This window comes from Pelobates fuscus, chromosome 3 (assembly GCF_036172605.1).
Source record: "Pelobates fuscus isolate aPelFus1 chromosome 3, aPelFus1.pri, whole genome shotgun sequence".
Classification (NCBI taxonomy): Eukaryota; Metazoa; Chordata; class Amphibia; order Anura; family Pelobatidae; genus Pelobates; species Pelobates fuscus.
This window is the reverse complement of record NC_086319.1, coordinates 49,403,689-49,421,074: the sequence shown is the minus strand read 5'-3', so window position 1 is coordinate 49,421,074 and position 17,386 is coordinate 49,403,689. Positions and strand designations below refer to the sequence as shown.

At 38.4% G+C, this 17,386-nt stretch overlaps 1 protein-coding gene across 3 annotated transcripts in view; it reads right to left on the bottom strand.

Annotated features, from left to right (window-relative positions):
- Positions 1-17,386, bottom strand: part of PTPRB (protein tyrosine phosphatase receptor type B) — a 119,773-nt gene that overhangs the window by 12,678 nt on the left and 89,709 nt on the right. For all 3 annotated transcript variants that reach the window (XM_063447007.1, XM_063447008.1, XM_063447009.1), the window contains 9 exons: positions 16,951-17,214; positions 15,458-15,739; positions 14,893-15,171; positions 11,821-11,970; positions 10,125-10,368; positions 8,601-8,707; positions 7,986-8,091; positions 7,122-7,199; positions 6,376-6,393 (listed from right to left, as the gene is read on the bottom strand). In XM_063447007.1, coding sequence (XP_063303077.1) covers positions 6,376-6,393; positions 7,122-7,199; positions 7,986-8,091; positions 8,601-8,707; positions 10,125-10,368; positions 11,821-11,970; positions 14,893-15,171; positions 15,458-15,739; positions 16,951-17,214 — 1,528 coding nt within the window. The remainder of the gene's footprint in view (positions 1-6,375; positions 6,394-7,121; positions 7,200-7,985; positions 8,092-8,600; positions 8,708-10,124; positions 10,369-11,820; positions 11,971-14,892; positions 15,172-15,457; positions 15,740-16,950; positions 17,215-17,386) is intronic.

The following is a 17,386-nucleotide window of genomic DNA, read 5'->3' as shown; positions in this document are numbered from 1 at the left end:
AAAAAGTAAAAAACTAAATTGAACGCTAATTTTGGCCAGTGTTTGTGACCAAGTGGTTACTAAAAAAGACTGGACATACCCCATTTGCAATACCTTGGGTTGTCTTCTTTCGCAAATGGTATGCCATCATGGGGGTAATTCTCATTCCTGGGCTACCATATGCTCTCAAAGGCAACGTAACCAACCTGGCCATTTTCAATGTAAAAATATTTGACCCATATATTTGACCCTGTAACTTTCAAAAACGCTATAAAACCTGTACATGGGGGGTACTGTTATACTCAGGAGACTTTGCTGAACACAAATATTAGTGTTTCAAAACTGGAAAATGTATCACAACAATGATATCATCAGTAAACCTGCTGTTTATGTGTGAAAAATGCAAAAAAAGTCACTTTCACTGACAATATCATCGCTGTGATATGTTTTACTGTTTTGAATCACTAATATTTGTGTTCAGCAAAGTCTCCCGAGTAAAACAGTACCCCCCATGTACAGGTTTTAGGGTGTCGTAGAACGTTACAGGGTAAAATACAGTGCTAGCAAATTAAATTCTCTAGACTTTCGGCCTGGGTTGGCAGGCAGGTCCCTTAAATTGCAATCAATAAAATAACTTAATTATGTAAAAATATTACATAAATACGCACGTAGAATTTAAATATATGTGCATATTTATATATTTGAAGTCTACGTGTATATTTATATAATTATTTATGTCATTTTGTATATGGACATATGAATAGTTCGTATTCTTTTTATTTATTTATATATACATAGATATATATACAATTTCATTCTAAGTGTATTTTGATATAAATATATATATATTAATATCAAAATACAGTTAGAATAACATTTCGTATAGATATATAATTTTTTTTAATTTTTATTATTATTTTAATTTTTTTTAATTTAATTTAAATTATTTATTATTCGTATTTTATAATAATATATATATACAATATATATATAGTTATTATATATATTATATATATACGTGTGTAAATTAATTATAAGTGTATTTTTATATTAATATATGTACATATTAATATAAAAATACACTTAGCATGACATTAAAAAAATGATATATAGACATATATTATATAGGTATAATATATGTCTATATATCATATATATATACACATATATAATAATATTTTTTTTTAATTAACTTTCACTTTAATTTTTTTTTGATTTTACAGTTGCAGGGAGACTGCCTGTCAGCACAGACAGTCCCCCTGCAGGCAGAGACTAGGACACCTATTGTGACCATGTGGTCGCCCTGTTGGGCGATCACATGGCCCCAGGGGTCCTAATCCGCCATGGGGAGACTGTCTGGGCTGCAGGCAGTCTCCCCACAACGGGAGCAACGCCGATCGCCGCCGGGGGAACGACGGCGATCGGGTAAGTACATTTTAAATTTAGGACGGTTCAGGACCGTCGTTGGTCGGCAAGGGAAAAATGCCGATGACGGTCCTGAACCGTCTTGCGTCCTTAAGGGGTTAAAAATGCACAGGCCACATACAAACAAAAACATGCAAACAATACAATACAATATGTTACAAACCTAGAAAAACAGACAGGCTGACAGACAGGCAGATACAATAACTGCTGGACAGACAGACACACTCTGAATGATTCATACATTCACAGAAATACTGACAATCTGATGGAGGTCTTAGAATACGAAGTAAAAAGAAGAGAAGGGGTAGCGCCACAGAGTAAGTGTCCACTAGGGTACAATAAAAAGCAACTTAAAATAGTTTAAAAATATATATATATATACACACAAAATGTCCAAATAATAGAGTCCAGAGGTCAAATAAGGCCAAAAAAGATTTCCAATGTAGATGCAAATAAACACTTGCCAGAGGTTCCTCTATGAGGGTGTCAGCAGCAGTGGCATCTCTAGGATTCATTTTTAGGGGGGCACATGGTGGGCCAGGGACAAAAGTAGGGGGGTACTTTTAACCCCGCCCTCGCCTCAGTTTGACCCCGCCCCTGCCGCATGTTAAGCCCCGCCCCCGACACAATGTGTTTTTTTTTTTTTAATAATCCCTGGTGGAGGATTCATTATTTTCCACCAGGGATTATTAAAAAAACAAACATTTCCCTTGATATAGTGCCATAGTTGCCAACATTTGAGACATTGGGACAGTCAGCGCTCCCTGTACAGTGCTGCTCTCTGTATAATACATGGCTGTGTGTATAATATCCCGGGACAGTCAGTGCTCCCTGTATAGTGCTGCCTTCTGTATAATACAGATCTGTTTGTGTATAATATCCCAAGACAGAGAGCAGCACTATACAGGGAACACTGATTGTCCCAGAATATTATACAGAATATTATACAGACATATTATACAGACACAGACCTGTATTATACAGAGAACAGCACTATAGTATTATACAGATAGCTGAGCATATACCCCATGTCCCAATCTCTAGACTACAAGTACCTGTCAACAGCAGCTCCCAGATGCGTGTAACAGGGCTAAAGTGTGCGGCAGCTCACACAGATGATTCAGTGATAAAGCACACTCACTGGCAGAGCCAAACTGGAAAGCAGCCCTGGAAAAAAATGTATGCCATTCCTACAGGTCAATATATATAGTACAGTGAGCACACAAGCTCACTGACATGCGCAAAGAGGCTCACTGACAGACAAAAAACTCTCTGACTAGCACACAGGCTTACTACAGACAAACTCACTTGTATAAACACAAGGCTCACTACAAAGAAGTTCAGGGACACACACATGCTCAATAAATAGATGTTCACTGACACACACAAGCAGTACCATCTTAACAGTGTTAAGGCCCCCCGGGCAAAGCAGTGCACTGGGGCCCTTCCTACACAACAACTCACAGGAATAAAAATGTTAATTATTGATAGACTGCTGAGTACATACACACAGTACACAAACACCGAGAGACTTCTGAATACACACACACAGATTTCTGAATGCACACAGACGTTGCTGAATGCACACAGGCTGATTCATACACTTACACACAGGCTACTGAGTCCAACACACACAGACATACAGACTGCTGAGTCCATACACACACCGACTGCTGAGTCCATACACACACACACACAGAGTGCTGAGTCCATACACACACAGACTGCTGAGTCCTAGACACAGACACACACAGACTGCTGAGTCCAACACACACAGACATACAGACTGCTGAGTCCATACACACACAGACTGCTGAGTCCATACACACACAGACAGACACACCGACTGCTGAGTCCATACACACACACGCAGAGTGCTGAGTCCATACACACATACAGACTGCTGAGTCCATACACACATACAGACTGCTGAGTCCATACACACAGACACACACACAGACTGCTGAGTCCATACACACACACACACTGCTGAGTCCATACACACACACACACACACAGATACACAGACTGCTAAGTCCATACACACACACACATACACAGACTGCTGAGTCCATACACACACAGACACAAAGACTGCTGAGTCCATATACACACACACACACACACACACAGACTGCTGAGTCCATACACACACATTTACTGCTGAGTCCATACACACACACACACACACAGACTGCTGAGTCCACACACACACACACACACACACAGAGAGACTTCTGAGGTCATACACACACATAGACTGCTGAGTCCATATACACACACACACACACACACACACAGACTGCTGAGTCCATACACACATATACACACAGACTGCCGAGTCCATACACACACACAAACACACAGACTGCTGAGTCCATACACACACACAGTGGGCTGAGTCCATACACACAGACTGCTGAGTCCATATACACACACACACACACACACAGAGACTGCTGAATCCATACACACACACAGACTGCTGAGTCCATACACACATACAGACTGCTGAGACCATACACACAGACTGCTGAGTTCATACACACACACATACTGCTGAGTCCATACACACAGACACACACACAGACTGCTGAGTCCATACACACACACACATACTGCTGAGTCCATACACACACACAGACACACAGACATACACACACACACACAGACTGCTGAGTCCATACACACCCACCCACCCACAGACTGCTGAGTCCAAACACCCACACCCACACACACAGAGTGCTGAGTCCACACACACACACACACACACACACACACAGACTGCTGAGTCCATACACACACACACATACTGCTGAGTCCATACACACACACAGACACACAGACATACACACACACACAGACTGCTGAGTCCATACACACCCACCCACCCACAGACTGCTGAGTCCAAACACCCACACCCACACACACAGAGTGCTGAGGCCACCCACACCCACACACACAGACTGTCTATACACACATACACACATACACACATACAGACTGCTGAGTCCATACACACAGGCACACACACAGACTGCTGATTCCATACACACACACATACTGCTGAGTCCATATACACACACATACACAGACTGCTAAGTCCATACACACACACAGACACACAGACTGCTGAGTCCATACACACACACAGACTGCTGAGCAGGGCTGCCATCAGAAATTTTAGGGCCCCTGACACAGCTCAAGGTCTGGGCCCCCAGGGCCAGCCCCGAGTCTGCCCACAAGGATGAAGTGTGTGTGTGTGTATAGTGGATGTAGAATGTGTGTCATTGATGCAGTGTGTATAGAGGATGTAGAATGTGTGTAGTGGATGCGGTATGTGTGTCATGGATGCAGTGTGTATAGTGGATGCAGTATGTGTGTCATAGATGCATTGTGTATAGTGGATGCAGATTGTATGTTTTGTGTAATGTATGTAATGTTTGCATGCATGCATTAGATGCAGAGTGTGTGTGTAGTGAATGTTGGTGTGTATAGTGAATGCAGAGTGTGTGTTTTTGTAGTGTGCATAGTAAATGTAGTGTGTATAGAGCATGTAGTGTGTTTGTAGTAAATGTAGTGTGTTTGTAGTGAGTGCAAAGTGTGTTTAGTAAATGTAGTGTGTTTGTAGTGAGTGCAACGTGTGTAAAGTGAATGCAGTGTGTGTGAGTGGTGCAAAGAGTGTTTAGTGAATGTAGTGTGTGTGTGTGTGTGTATGTGTAGTGCAGAGTGTGCTTAGTAAATGTATTGTGTAGTGAGTGCAACGTGTGTATAGTGAATGTAGTGTGTGTGTGTGTGTGTAGTACAAGGTGTGTTTAGTGAATGTAGTGTTAGTGCAGAGAGTGTATGGTGAATGTAGTGTGAGTATGTGTAGTGCAGAGTGTGTTTAGTGAATGTAGTGTGTGTGTGTGTGTGTTTGTGTATGTGTAGTGCAACGTGTGTATAGTGAATGTAGTGTGTGTGTGTGTGTGTGTGTGTGTAGTGCAAAGTGTGTTTAGTGAATGTAGTGTTTGTAGTGAGTGCAGAGTGTGTTTAGTGTATATAGTGTGTGTAGTGCAGAGTGTGTTTAGTGAACACACACACATACTGCTGAGTCCATACACACACACAGACACAGACTGCTGAGTCAATACACACACAGACACTGCTGAGTCCATACACACACAGACACACACACAGACTTCTGAGTCCACACACAGACAGACTGCTGAGTCCATACACACAGACACACAAGCAGACAGACAGACAGACACACACACACATACACACCCACACAGACACAAGCCTACCTGTCACTGGATCCTGTTTCTGGGGGTCAGGCAGCCATCTTCGCTGCTTAACGGCGGGGGCGGGGCTTGTGTGCGGGAGGCAGGGCTTCGTTTGGAGGTGGGGCCTGTGCCGGGGAGCCTGTCAGTGCTCCCTCCGGCCCCAGGCAGCACCTGACCCAGCGCTCCAGCTGCTCTGCCCTGCATTCCCTCGGGCTGTAACAGGTTGTTACAGCCCGAGGGAATATAATTTAAACACATAGCCAGTAGGTTGCTGGCATTTGGCGGGGGGCTCTACGCCACTGGTCAGCAGTAATTCCGTATGTGAAAAAAGAAAGAAAATTATGGTGCAGTATATACTGGCAGGAAGTTTGGATAAAACTGGCAGGAAAATGGATAAAATATAGTCCTACTCACGTTTTATGGAGCTTAAACTAGCTCCAGTATGGATGGCGTGCAGTGGTACAATCCCCACTTAAAGGATACAACCACTGCACGCCATCCATACTGGAAGTAATTGTACCCTAGTGGACACTTACTCTTCTATTGTTTTTACTTCAAATTCTGTTTCCATTAGTGGGGAAGAGGGATCCCTACTTTTGGGGTTAGCTGCCTCTCAATATTGTTATTTTCTTGTTATTTTATTAGTTAGTGATCTCAGCGATGTCGCTTTCTCTGTATCTCTGTATCCATGGGTTGGTCTTACCTGGACGTTTTCCTGTTTCTGTAAGTAAAAAATAAACTCAGTTAATAAACAATATGTATATGTGTTCCATTTCTCACCTTTGAACAGTAATGCATTTATGTGTACAGGTGGTTCTCGTTTTGCGACCTACCTGTTTTTCGACGGCTCGCACTCACGACCAGCTCTCTTGTGGGAATTAGAGGGATTCCCTGATCTGCTGCGTTCGTCTATGTTTGGGGACATTTCCCCGAACATAGACGAAAGCAACAGAGCAGGGAATCCCTCTAATCTATGTTTGGGTAAATTTCACCATGGAGCATAGATTAGAGGAATTCCCTGCTCTTGTGAACACAGACATGCGCACCAGAGCAGGGAATCCCTTAAGTCTATGTTCGGGGAAATTTCTCTGAACATAGATTAGAGGGATTCCCTGCTCTCGTGCCTTCGTCTATGTTCGGGGAAATTTCCCCAAGTGCACCAGAGCAGGGAATCCCTTAACTCCTTACTTACCAACCAATTTGTTCAACGACCGGGTCGTAGGAATGGAACCCGGTCGGTAAATAAGGAGTACCTGTATTCACTAAAGTGTGAAGTGTCACGAATTTGAAGCGAATTTAATATGAATTGAAAACTGTAGGGAAAATAACCAGAATAATTCTTCAAAAGACTATCATATATTTTTGACTATTTTGATTTCAAATTTTAAAATCACTTTAATTTCCCACTGTAATCCCAACAAAGTGAAGGATGTGTTCAATTTTTCTTACCCTCGATGTCCCACTGTTAGGTGTACAGATGAAGATCTCTCCCCTCTCAACTGCGCATTCATTGAATCCTGGTTATTCCTGAAAAACAAAAAATTAAAAGGTTTATTTTAATATACTCACTCATAATACCACCTTAAATGCATGAACATGTTTCTTTTTATTTTACAGAAAATGGCTAAAAGATTAGCTTATTGTTACATGTATTGAATGGGTATTACTTTGAATTGCTTTACAGTTTCATATTTCTTTTAATTCAGCCCCCCGTGGAGTGTTTGAAAGCTCTGAACTTTATGTAAAACCATTCTTGGTTCATTTAAAATTATTACCAGCAGCAGAATTGCCTTATAACGGTACAATATTGTAATCAGTATTATAAATTTTCTCATAAAAGAGATATATATATATATATATATATTTCTTAGCAATACAGAAATACCAATATGTTCCACAGATTTTTTTTTCTTAAAAAAGGCATAATCTAATGTGTTATTTTTTTTATTTCTCTAATGGCATTATGCTGTCAGACATAGAGTTTTTTTTTCACAAATATAAGTTTAGCACAGGTCCCCACAGTTACCATTTTTTCACCATCCTCATGTGATTTGTCCCAACCAACGACTGGTTGGACCATGTGGTCAGACTCCGAAATTAAAAATGCAGTGGTTATATAATAAATAATCTTTGCTACTTTTCTCCTACTTGAGAATAATTAAATGTAGAGTGAATGAAGCAGATTATAAGATGCAGATAAATCCACAAATATAGGCAGACTCTGACAACATTAGACATGTGCATAACACATGCAACGTTTAACCATAGCATGGGTTTTTTTCTTTTGTTGGTGAATATCGTCTGTGTACTTACTCTCTCCGACATTTATGTCGACAGATAAGTAAAGAAGTGACACCAATCAGCATAACAACCAGGAATAACCCCGCACTGATACCTTCTACCACTCCAACCAACGGTTCTGCAAAAACAGCATTATGACAATTCATACAGTGATCAGAGATTATAATTGTATTAAATAGTTCATGCAATTAGTTTATATGTAAAGCAAATTGTGCATTTTGAATTGAAATTTCCATAATATAATGATTATGCTAAATCGCAATTTATTGCCTATGTGCATGTCTGATGACTCCTCTACAGACCGTGTGAGAATAATATAACTAAAAATCTTCTTGTACAGGAGCAGATTATAAAAACTAATATTGTATTATTGTTATCAGATTATCAATGTCTTTATCAATCAATGCAAATATTTCCAAAACACTAAATAACAATATCACTAAGCTGAATAGGTAGCCAAATGTGCTATTCTTCCCCACTGTTGTTGGACTGCAACTCCTATAACTTCCTGCCAATCTTAGTTTGGAAGAGAATTATGGTACTTGAAAAAGTGACTCCAAAATATTTATGATTAGAACACAAACTGTAGCTGGAGGTGTTGATTGGCTTCTTAGCACAGCTGCTCACCTGCTTCTGTTGTGATTGGAAGAGAGAAATATGTATCCGTAAAGAGAGGTTCGGAAAATTCACGCATGTCTTCAGAAAACAGCTGGGTAAAGGCTCTGATGCTAATTCTGAAATGTAAGAGGTCCAAAATTTACACGGAAGGCTTCAAATTTAACATAAAAGTCAACACTTTTATGTAGCATATAAATCGTAAGATGAACAAAGAAGAGCTTTGTGTTGACTCCCTTGGCTTCGTGTAAGGAACGACATTATTTATGAACAGACTAAAAACATTTATTTCAAATATCCCAGTGTGGTTTATGACTCAAATTAAATATGCATTCATTTATTCACATATATAACTGTTTATATTAAGTATATATACTTTTCACACTCAATCTAAAATATACATATTACACATATTACAACCAGTGTTACCACTGCTAAACAAAATCATTTCCATTGGATTCACAGGGATGCTCAACAACATGGATTCACAGGGATGCTTTCTTTTCAAATAATTTGTTATGCCATATACAAAAAATATTTGGCACAAGTTTACATTTTTCAGTGCAATTTTAATCCATTTAAAAATGTAACAAAACTGGTGGATATCAGCACTCATCCTCTACCATCGCCACGATTTCCCACCTTTGGAATTGGATGAATCAGTTTTGCGGGTGACCTACCTGCTTCCGAGCAGACTCTCCCCCACTAGAACTGGACGCATTCCTGCCACGACCAGCTGTTCCAGATATCTTAAGCTCTGCTGATGCCCACAGCTGTTGTATTACGTTATTCTATAAGGTTTCTCTTTCCTATCTGTGTTTGTGCGGGGCAGTGAGCGGTTGGGGTGTGTGGGCTAAGGTGGTTACTATAACACTGTATCTCTCTTACTTACATCAAGTGTTTTATTTCCATTTACTCGCACCCTAGGCAATAGGCATATTTTGGGCTAATGCCTTATCTGCATTGTTTCGCAATGCCCATCAAGGCCCTGAGCTCACGCAGCACTTATTTTAGCACCGTATCACTATAACGTACCTCTTGTGTTTTACCTCAATGTATTTTCATTGTAGGCAGTAAATTTATGTAATGCTCTGGTCTTACCTGTATTCCCTTGTCATAGCCTTGGATGCCCAATGCCAACACTGCACTTAACATACTCATTCCAGCATGGTCTACACCCCCCTTTTTTTTTTTATAAATTGCCTAGTCAGCTTGTTCTTGCATATACACTGTATATAAACAGTTACTCATAAAGCCTAGCACATGACTATACTCTTAACATAAAATATTGAAATGATACGTAACGTTATCTCTCAACGTATATGACCTTATGCTACATGTCTCATTGTGTGTAACACATATTCTTGCGCTTGCTGTTGTGGCAATGCAGGATGTCTTGTATTATCAAAAATAAAGATTAAAAAAAAAAAAAAAAATAGCAACAAAACGCCCACATTTCTGAATTGTCAGTGATCATCCATTATGCTGCAGTTTTATAATCTGTGTGTAATTACTACAAAATGCATTGAATCCTACCTGTAGGAGGTCCGAGGCTTCAAGGGTCCATCACAGAATTTATTTTGCTGTAGCTCACATTTTCCTCCCAAAGTGTCCATTTCACCTCCAAGTTTAATTTTGAAGCTCTGGATACTGATATCAGGGTTTTCAGCACACCTGCTTGCAAAGTAGTTGGTCTGATATGTTTTGATGGAAGTATTAGTTTTATAATCAGCATAAGATGGCAAAGGATGACTTAACTCTGGGTGCTTGTCTTCAATGCCTAAAAACAGACAGAATGAAAATCAATTCAGACACCAAGAAAGTTCAAATGCATCAGAGGACGTTCTTTGCATTGTAAACCAGTGCAATTAATAAAATCTGTTCTAAAGTGAATGCAATCTAGCATATTTATTATTTATTGTTCTGACAGAAAATAGGAGTGATGTATTTTACCGAACTGATAGAAACACACAACTGAATCATAAAGAGGCTCATTTTGGAATTGAATTTATCACTTAACTTAACCATTGTCATTAGCTATGTACTTATCAAATAAAAGCTCATGAAATGAGAGATCCTGTGTATTATAGCCTCTGTTTTTAATGCACTCCTTTAAGTAAATACCTATTTTCAATGTATCCAAGTCCTCCTTGGTCACTGAATATATGACCTAAGACAATAAAGAGAATTGAGAGATAGTGTGTGTCATGAATCCTGGCATCATGTACAAGCCACGGGCATGTAAACATGCAATCTGGGCCAGTTTCAGATATTGCCCTTGAAGATCATCTTGTAGTATGAGTGCTGCTTTTGACCAAAAATGTCTGCCCCTTAAAACAAGGGTAAGTCAGGAGATTCACCGAAAATGGGTATTACATTATATATGTGCACAATACATGTTAAATAATACACACAGAGGCTATTACGTTTATTTTCGTTTTTTAGTTTTGCTTTTTAGAACTCTATATGCCAGTGACCGTTTATGTTTGTTGATAGCCATCCATCTATAATTTGATAAAACATTATTAAAAAGTGAATAGCTGCTCAAGTTGCATAGACCTTAAACACAGATTGTTTTACTAATATGGTAAGTAAAATAAATAAATAGTTATGTTGCAGAAGCTATAAATAAGTATCAGTCGTATCATTAAATATGCAGATAGGGTAAATAATCCAATTGTAGAAGGAACTGCCAGACAGTCCAACATAACACGTTTTAAACTAATAACACATAATTATAGGCAACATATTAAAAGGCAACATATCAATGCTACTTTTTCAGAGAGTCTTGAGATTTGGGTAGCTTCCCAAATTGCCTACAACCCACCACAAGTCTGTGCAGAGGAGGGTTTTATCAGCAGACATGATTCTAAAGCTACATCCTCTTTTGGTTTTATTAAAAGCAGTTACAAAAACAATAATTCCTGAAGCATTGATAAATATATTATATGGCTAAATTAAGAAACATGAAACCTGAACACAAATGGTCACTGCTAATGCTAATTCTGAAACCTACGAACAAAGTTAACAATGGAATATTCAAGATGGGTAAGTGTGAAATGTATTTTAACAGGAACGGAGATTTAAACACAACTTTCCCGTCCAAGACTTTATCTTTCCAATACTTGCAAAACAGTAAGTTGTATTTGGTAAGGAACATTCCAAAGTGGGTACTCTAGTTAACCCCCATGAAAACACAAAGAAAATGAATTAAATGGAATTTTAAATATACCTTCTGCTTCTGAAACAATCACAGTGAAGTATTTGATGGCTCCGTATGTGTCGCTGAACCAACTGCAGTTAAAGCTGAAATGGATTGATGACTTGCTAATGAATGTATCTTTTTTGTTCACTCTGAAATGCAGAGCGGGTTTAGGAGGCCCTAAAAAAAATGATCATGTTATATAATGTATATAGTACATACATGCAAAAAAAGAAAAACTTCACTCACATTCAAGCTAACAATTTGGAAATATGATGTGAATCTGAATGACTAACAAAAGTGAAAAATACACGATTACTCTTTTGTGAAATAAACATAACGCACCTGTAAGGATAGAGAAAAAACACAAACACTGTTCTCATTGTCAGAACTTGGCAACGGACCAATATTCTAAGCTTTTCATATAGATAATCAACATGTATTTTTTCAAAATGTGAAAGTATGCAATTTGGCCTGTCAATAACTATAGCAGCAGATCAGAGGGTGAGGCATTTGTGTAACTATCAAACATATGATTGTGTATTGGAGCTGAACAACTAATTAGAACACTAATGTTCTCATTTTGACCTTTAATGTTCTAAATGGAGGTTCCATGAATAATTTGGATACAGTATTCCAGTACTTCCACCAGTCCTACTCACTAGATGATACACACTGACAGGTTCATTGAACATTTGTATTTTGCTGTTGATCCAATAGAAGGCAAAAAAAAAAAACCCAGTTTGAAGCACTTCCAATTTTGCAACAAACTAGGAAAAAAATTCCTTCTTGACACCAGAATGGCGGTCAGATTATTCCTTGGATCAAGCAGCTATTACCCTACATTGAAAAATTATATCCTTGAATATTCTGTTTTTGCAAGTATGCATCTAGTTGCTCCTTTAGAGCAGTCACATGGCCCCTGGGGGTCCTAAATTGCAGAGGGGGGACTGTTTGGGATGAGCCCAGACAGTCCCCCTAAGAAGAAGACCGATCGCCGGCGGGTGAACGGCGGCGATCGGTAAGTATATGGGGAGGGAGAAAGAGGGGTTAATTTAATTTTTTTTAATTTCATTATTTTTTTATATTTACTTAGTGCCTCGACCCATCGATGCACTCAGTACAGGCAGAGCATCAGAAGCCTGCTTGATGGCTTTTGATGCTCTGCCTCACTGCCGGGCTCCATGTGGAGCAACCCGTAAGTGTTCTCCGGCGGTCCGGCAGTGAGGGTGGTATTGCAATGGCGATTTTGAAATGTGTCATTTTTTATGATATTTTCCCGAACAGCATGTATTAATCCTCTATGTTTATTATGTATTTGGAGTGAATAGATCCATTTCCCTTTCTAAGATGCTTATCACATCTACTCTATACGATTCAAGTGAAACTTTAATCACAGGGGATTTAAAATTATTATTACTAACTAAGTTGAATCTTATCTCACTATATAATATATGTATGTAGCTACTGCTTTAAAGCTTTAAAAGGATTTATATACATGCTGTGGGAATGTCAATTTTCATTGTATTTCAATTTAATGCACAGTTTATTGATATATGTTTTTTCATTTATGCCCCAATCATTTTTTCTGCATGCTTGACACAAATGAGGACATCTTTACAATATACAAGATATATGTACATCCTTCTACTTGCCTAATACAAATTGTAAAAAAATATGGGTTAAAGAGCATAAGGGAAGTGACAGGCATGAATATAGGATACTCTGCCACTTTCCCTACTTATTGCCCACAAGTAAAATGTCGACCGCAAAACCAGAAGTGATGTCACTTCCTGTTACAAACAGAATTAAAAAAAAAAAAAAAAAAAAAAGTTTTTGACAAGCCACACTACACTCCCCCCAAACGAGTGATGTGATTGGCTAACCAATGAGGAAATTTACCAATGAAGAACTGGACCAGGATATTTAAACCAGAATGAGGAGTAGAGCAGTGAACACCGATTGAGAAAGCCCTCAAGTAGGGTGAAACGCGTCTCGGAGGTGAAGGATATTTATGGGACATTTTTTTATTCTATTTTATTTGTTTGTATTTTACTGCCTGCTGGCAAAATAAATTTTTATTTTTAATTCAAGTCTCCTCTGATCTTCACCAAACCTGCTCCAAGAAGGGAAAGTGTCTCCCTTATTGACACTCAAGCTGGTAAACTCAGAGCCGAGTACCTGGCTCTGAATAAGGTGAGCACCTATTTAAAGATACAGTATACTCACCTTTATAACCTAAGTTACTACACTATATTATCTCCTATTACGTTTTCTTTGTATCTCTTATCTCTGAGGGATTCCACCAACGCTTCAAAAAAAGGGGACAAGTGCCACCAGACGGTACTAAAGCGCAAGTGATTTGAGCCTATCCCATCTTAGGCTCTAAAAAATGTGAGTTAGCATTCTGTTTTGATCACTGCACAACGGTTAATTACCATACAGATTTGCACTATTATTTCCCTGTATATGTTTTTCTTTCTATGTATATATACGCTGAATTTAAAGTGATACTGCTACAATATCAGGACTAGACGACCCTTGTTATAGGGTAGGTATCCATTATTATCACTGTATGCTCCACTCATATAGGTGAACTGCCTCTGGCTTTTCTACCTTTCTTCTAGTTTCTACAATTTGAGGTGGGTGTGAGGGACCCCCACAAGAGTGTTGTAGCATCTACACTATTTTCAATATTTTATAAGCGCCTTTTATACACAATTTTTTTCATCTTTTTCTCTACAATTGGTATTGCAGTGATGCCTCAACATCGAGGCATCGCTGCAATACCATTAGAGCTGATGGAAGCGATCATTATCGCTTCCAGCGCTCTAATCCCCTGTGGATGTATCAGGTATGTCCGCGGTCCTTAAGGACCATTTTTTTGTCAGACATACCTGATACATCCTTGATCGGGAAGGGGTTAAAACTACAGTTTCCATCATGCTTTGTCATTATAAAAGCATTCTAAATGCATGCAAAGCATCATGGGAGTTGTACTACTTTTGGGCACCCTTGACCTGAAGTACCACTATGTGAACACATTTTTAATACTAGAATAACATTTTCAAGATCTCTGATACAATGACCATCAGTACTTACGATCTATCATAGTGATGGTGCTGGCCTTCACCTCTTCACTGGTCATATCTGCCGAATGGACTTTGATGGAAACAATGTATTCTTTGTGTGGAACAAGAGTCATTATTGTGATCAATGACTTGTCTTTCTCAATCCTTTTAGAGAACTCTATATCATTTGTGCCATTCTTTTTGCACTCAACACTATAACCATCAAAGTCCGAGTCTGGCGGGGTCCATGTGCAGGAGATAGCAGTGGAATTCTGAGGCCGGCAATGCAAGTGAAGAATTTTGTCAGGTTCTAAAGGAGCAAAAAAAAAAAAAAAAGATAATTCACTAGTCATAGAGTAAGCTATATAGATGTATATCTAAAGCAATGCTATTTTCTTAGAGTCAAGGTAGCCCAGTGTCACATGGTGCAGAATTACCAACTCCTTAAAAACACCATTCAGAGGCCAGGCTCTCAATGTTCCTTAACGTAACCCTTGTTACCTGTTCTTCTATAGGCTTATACTTTAATGTTATGTAATGGTATGAAAAGATTCCTAAAATACGTTTTAAAGGAATGTTTAAACATTATGTCTTACTTGTTCTCACAGTTTCGAAGATAGGTACGCTCCAAGTCTTAACTAAGTTGCCACTGATGCTTCTGACACTAAAATTATAAAGACGCCCAGGATGGAGGCCTGTAATGATCCGTCCCTTGGACTTGACAGCATTATAAGGGTTTAGTACGACCAGTGGGTCTTTGGGAGTCCACTGGAGTTCAAAGTCATCATAATCTGTCCAGTCTGGAGGTCCTAACCAAGTTATTGAAGCTGAGGTGTTCTTCACGTCGGCAAATGATACCGAGCTGGGTGGTTGTGGAGCTATTAAACATGAGATAAAAATGAAAGATTAAAGTAATTCATACAACCATACCATCTTAAAATAAAAAATGTTATAGCTTATTATATGATACTTATACAGATACATATACAAATGAGAAAACGTATTATATTTGCATCTAGAACACACATTACATTATAAAGAAGTACATTTTTTCTTTTGATGCACAGAAAATATAAAGTTTTGTTACAATGTCTTGGTAATTAAACCAGTTTCCGTTTCTTAATAATATGCCTTATTTCCTTGCAACTTGCAAACTAAAAAATAAATATATTAAATATAAGACCAATATATTAATGCAGGCCACAGTGTGTAGAACTATAGTAGAATATATTTTATTTTTCTATACAAACAAATTGCACAAAATACATCATTGCCCCAAAATATCTTTATAAAATATGTATGGCTTCAGTGACAATACCATCCAAGATGTCTTGATAAAATATCCACGTAATCCTTTGATGTTTCTGCACTGATTTCCGATATTTTTCATACACACACTTGGATATAATGGATTATGTGTGATTTGTTAATTCTGAGCTCAATCCCTAATAATCTCGGAAATTCCGGCCTTATCTATAAGGCACGCAGTGTCTCTTTTTTCAGTGAACGCATTTTGCAAGTAATATCAATATCATCTACTAATGTACAAAGCAACAATACAATGGTAAACACATTTCAATGACACACAGCTCTAAGAACACGGGGTTACTCAATGCCAGTTAAAAGCTTCCAAAGATTAAAATGTTGCAAAGCTTGTCCCCTATTTCTTCTACATCTCGTTTGTTTAACACTCCAGGATTTGCAAGACAAACTCTTTTTTTCAAGTCTGACCAAACCCTCTTCACAATTGTAATTATACGATGACGTAATTAAATGCACAACTATTACAACCTACAGAGCTCTAAGGACCAGAAGTCAAACTTCACTCCTTTTCATACCTAACATCTTCTACTTATATTTTATCTGTCTTCTGAGGTTTCATTTCAGCAAGGTAGGAAACAACAATGTGACGTTGGAGACACATTAATTTCCTGGGTTTAATATCTCATTAAAAATGCATTATGTGTTAATAATTCAAATATGTCAAAACACCAAAATAAATAAATATTCCACTTTGGAAAAAAAAAAAATATGTAAGGACTGGTATTGCAGTGGAAATAAATATTTTCAACAGATATAGTTTCCTTACCTGTTCTTCCCACAGCAGTTGCTGTGTTAAATAAATCGCCACTGTGTGTTATCACAGTCAGTGTGTACTTTCGACCTGGAATTAGGCTATGGAATTCCTGCTCTGTCAAGTCATTTGTGTGAATCTTCTCTTTCTGGGTTCCATTGGGATTATAGAGAATCAGCTCAATGAAGTCCACATCTCCTAGAGATGGTGTCCATGTGAACCACAGGCGGTCTGGTATGTTTTTGTTTGATGCTTGAAGAAGACCAACTTTGCCAGGGACTAAAAATCAAAGAAACAAATAAATGTATGAATAGGCTATATATTCTATTTAGCATTTGCCTGGTCAACCTGTCTTGCCTGTGCCTGATGCTGTGTTATTTACAAAACAAATTTTCCCATTATTACTGAAAATCAGATAATATAGTAGTTATCTGTTGTCATACAATGCTGA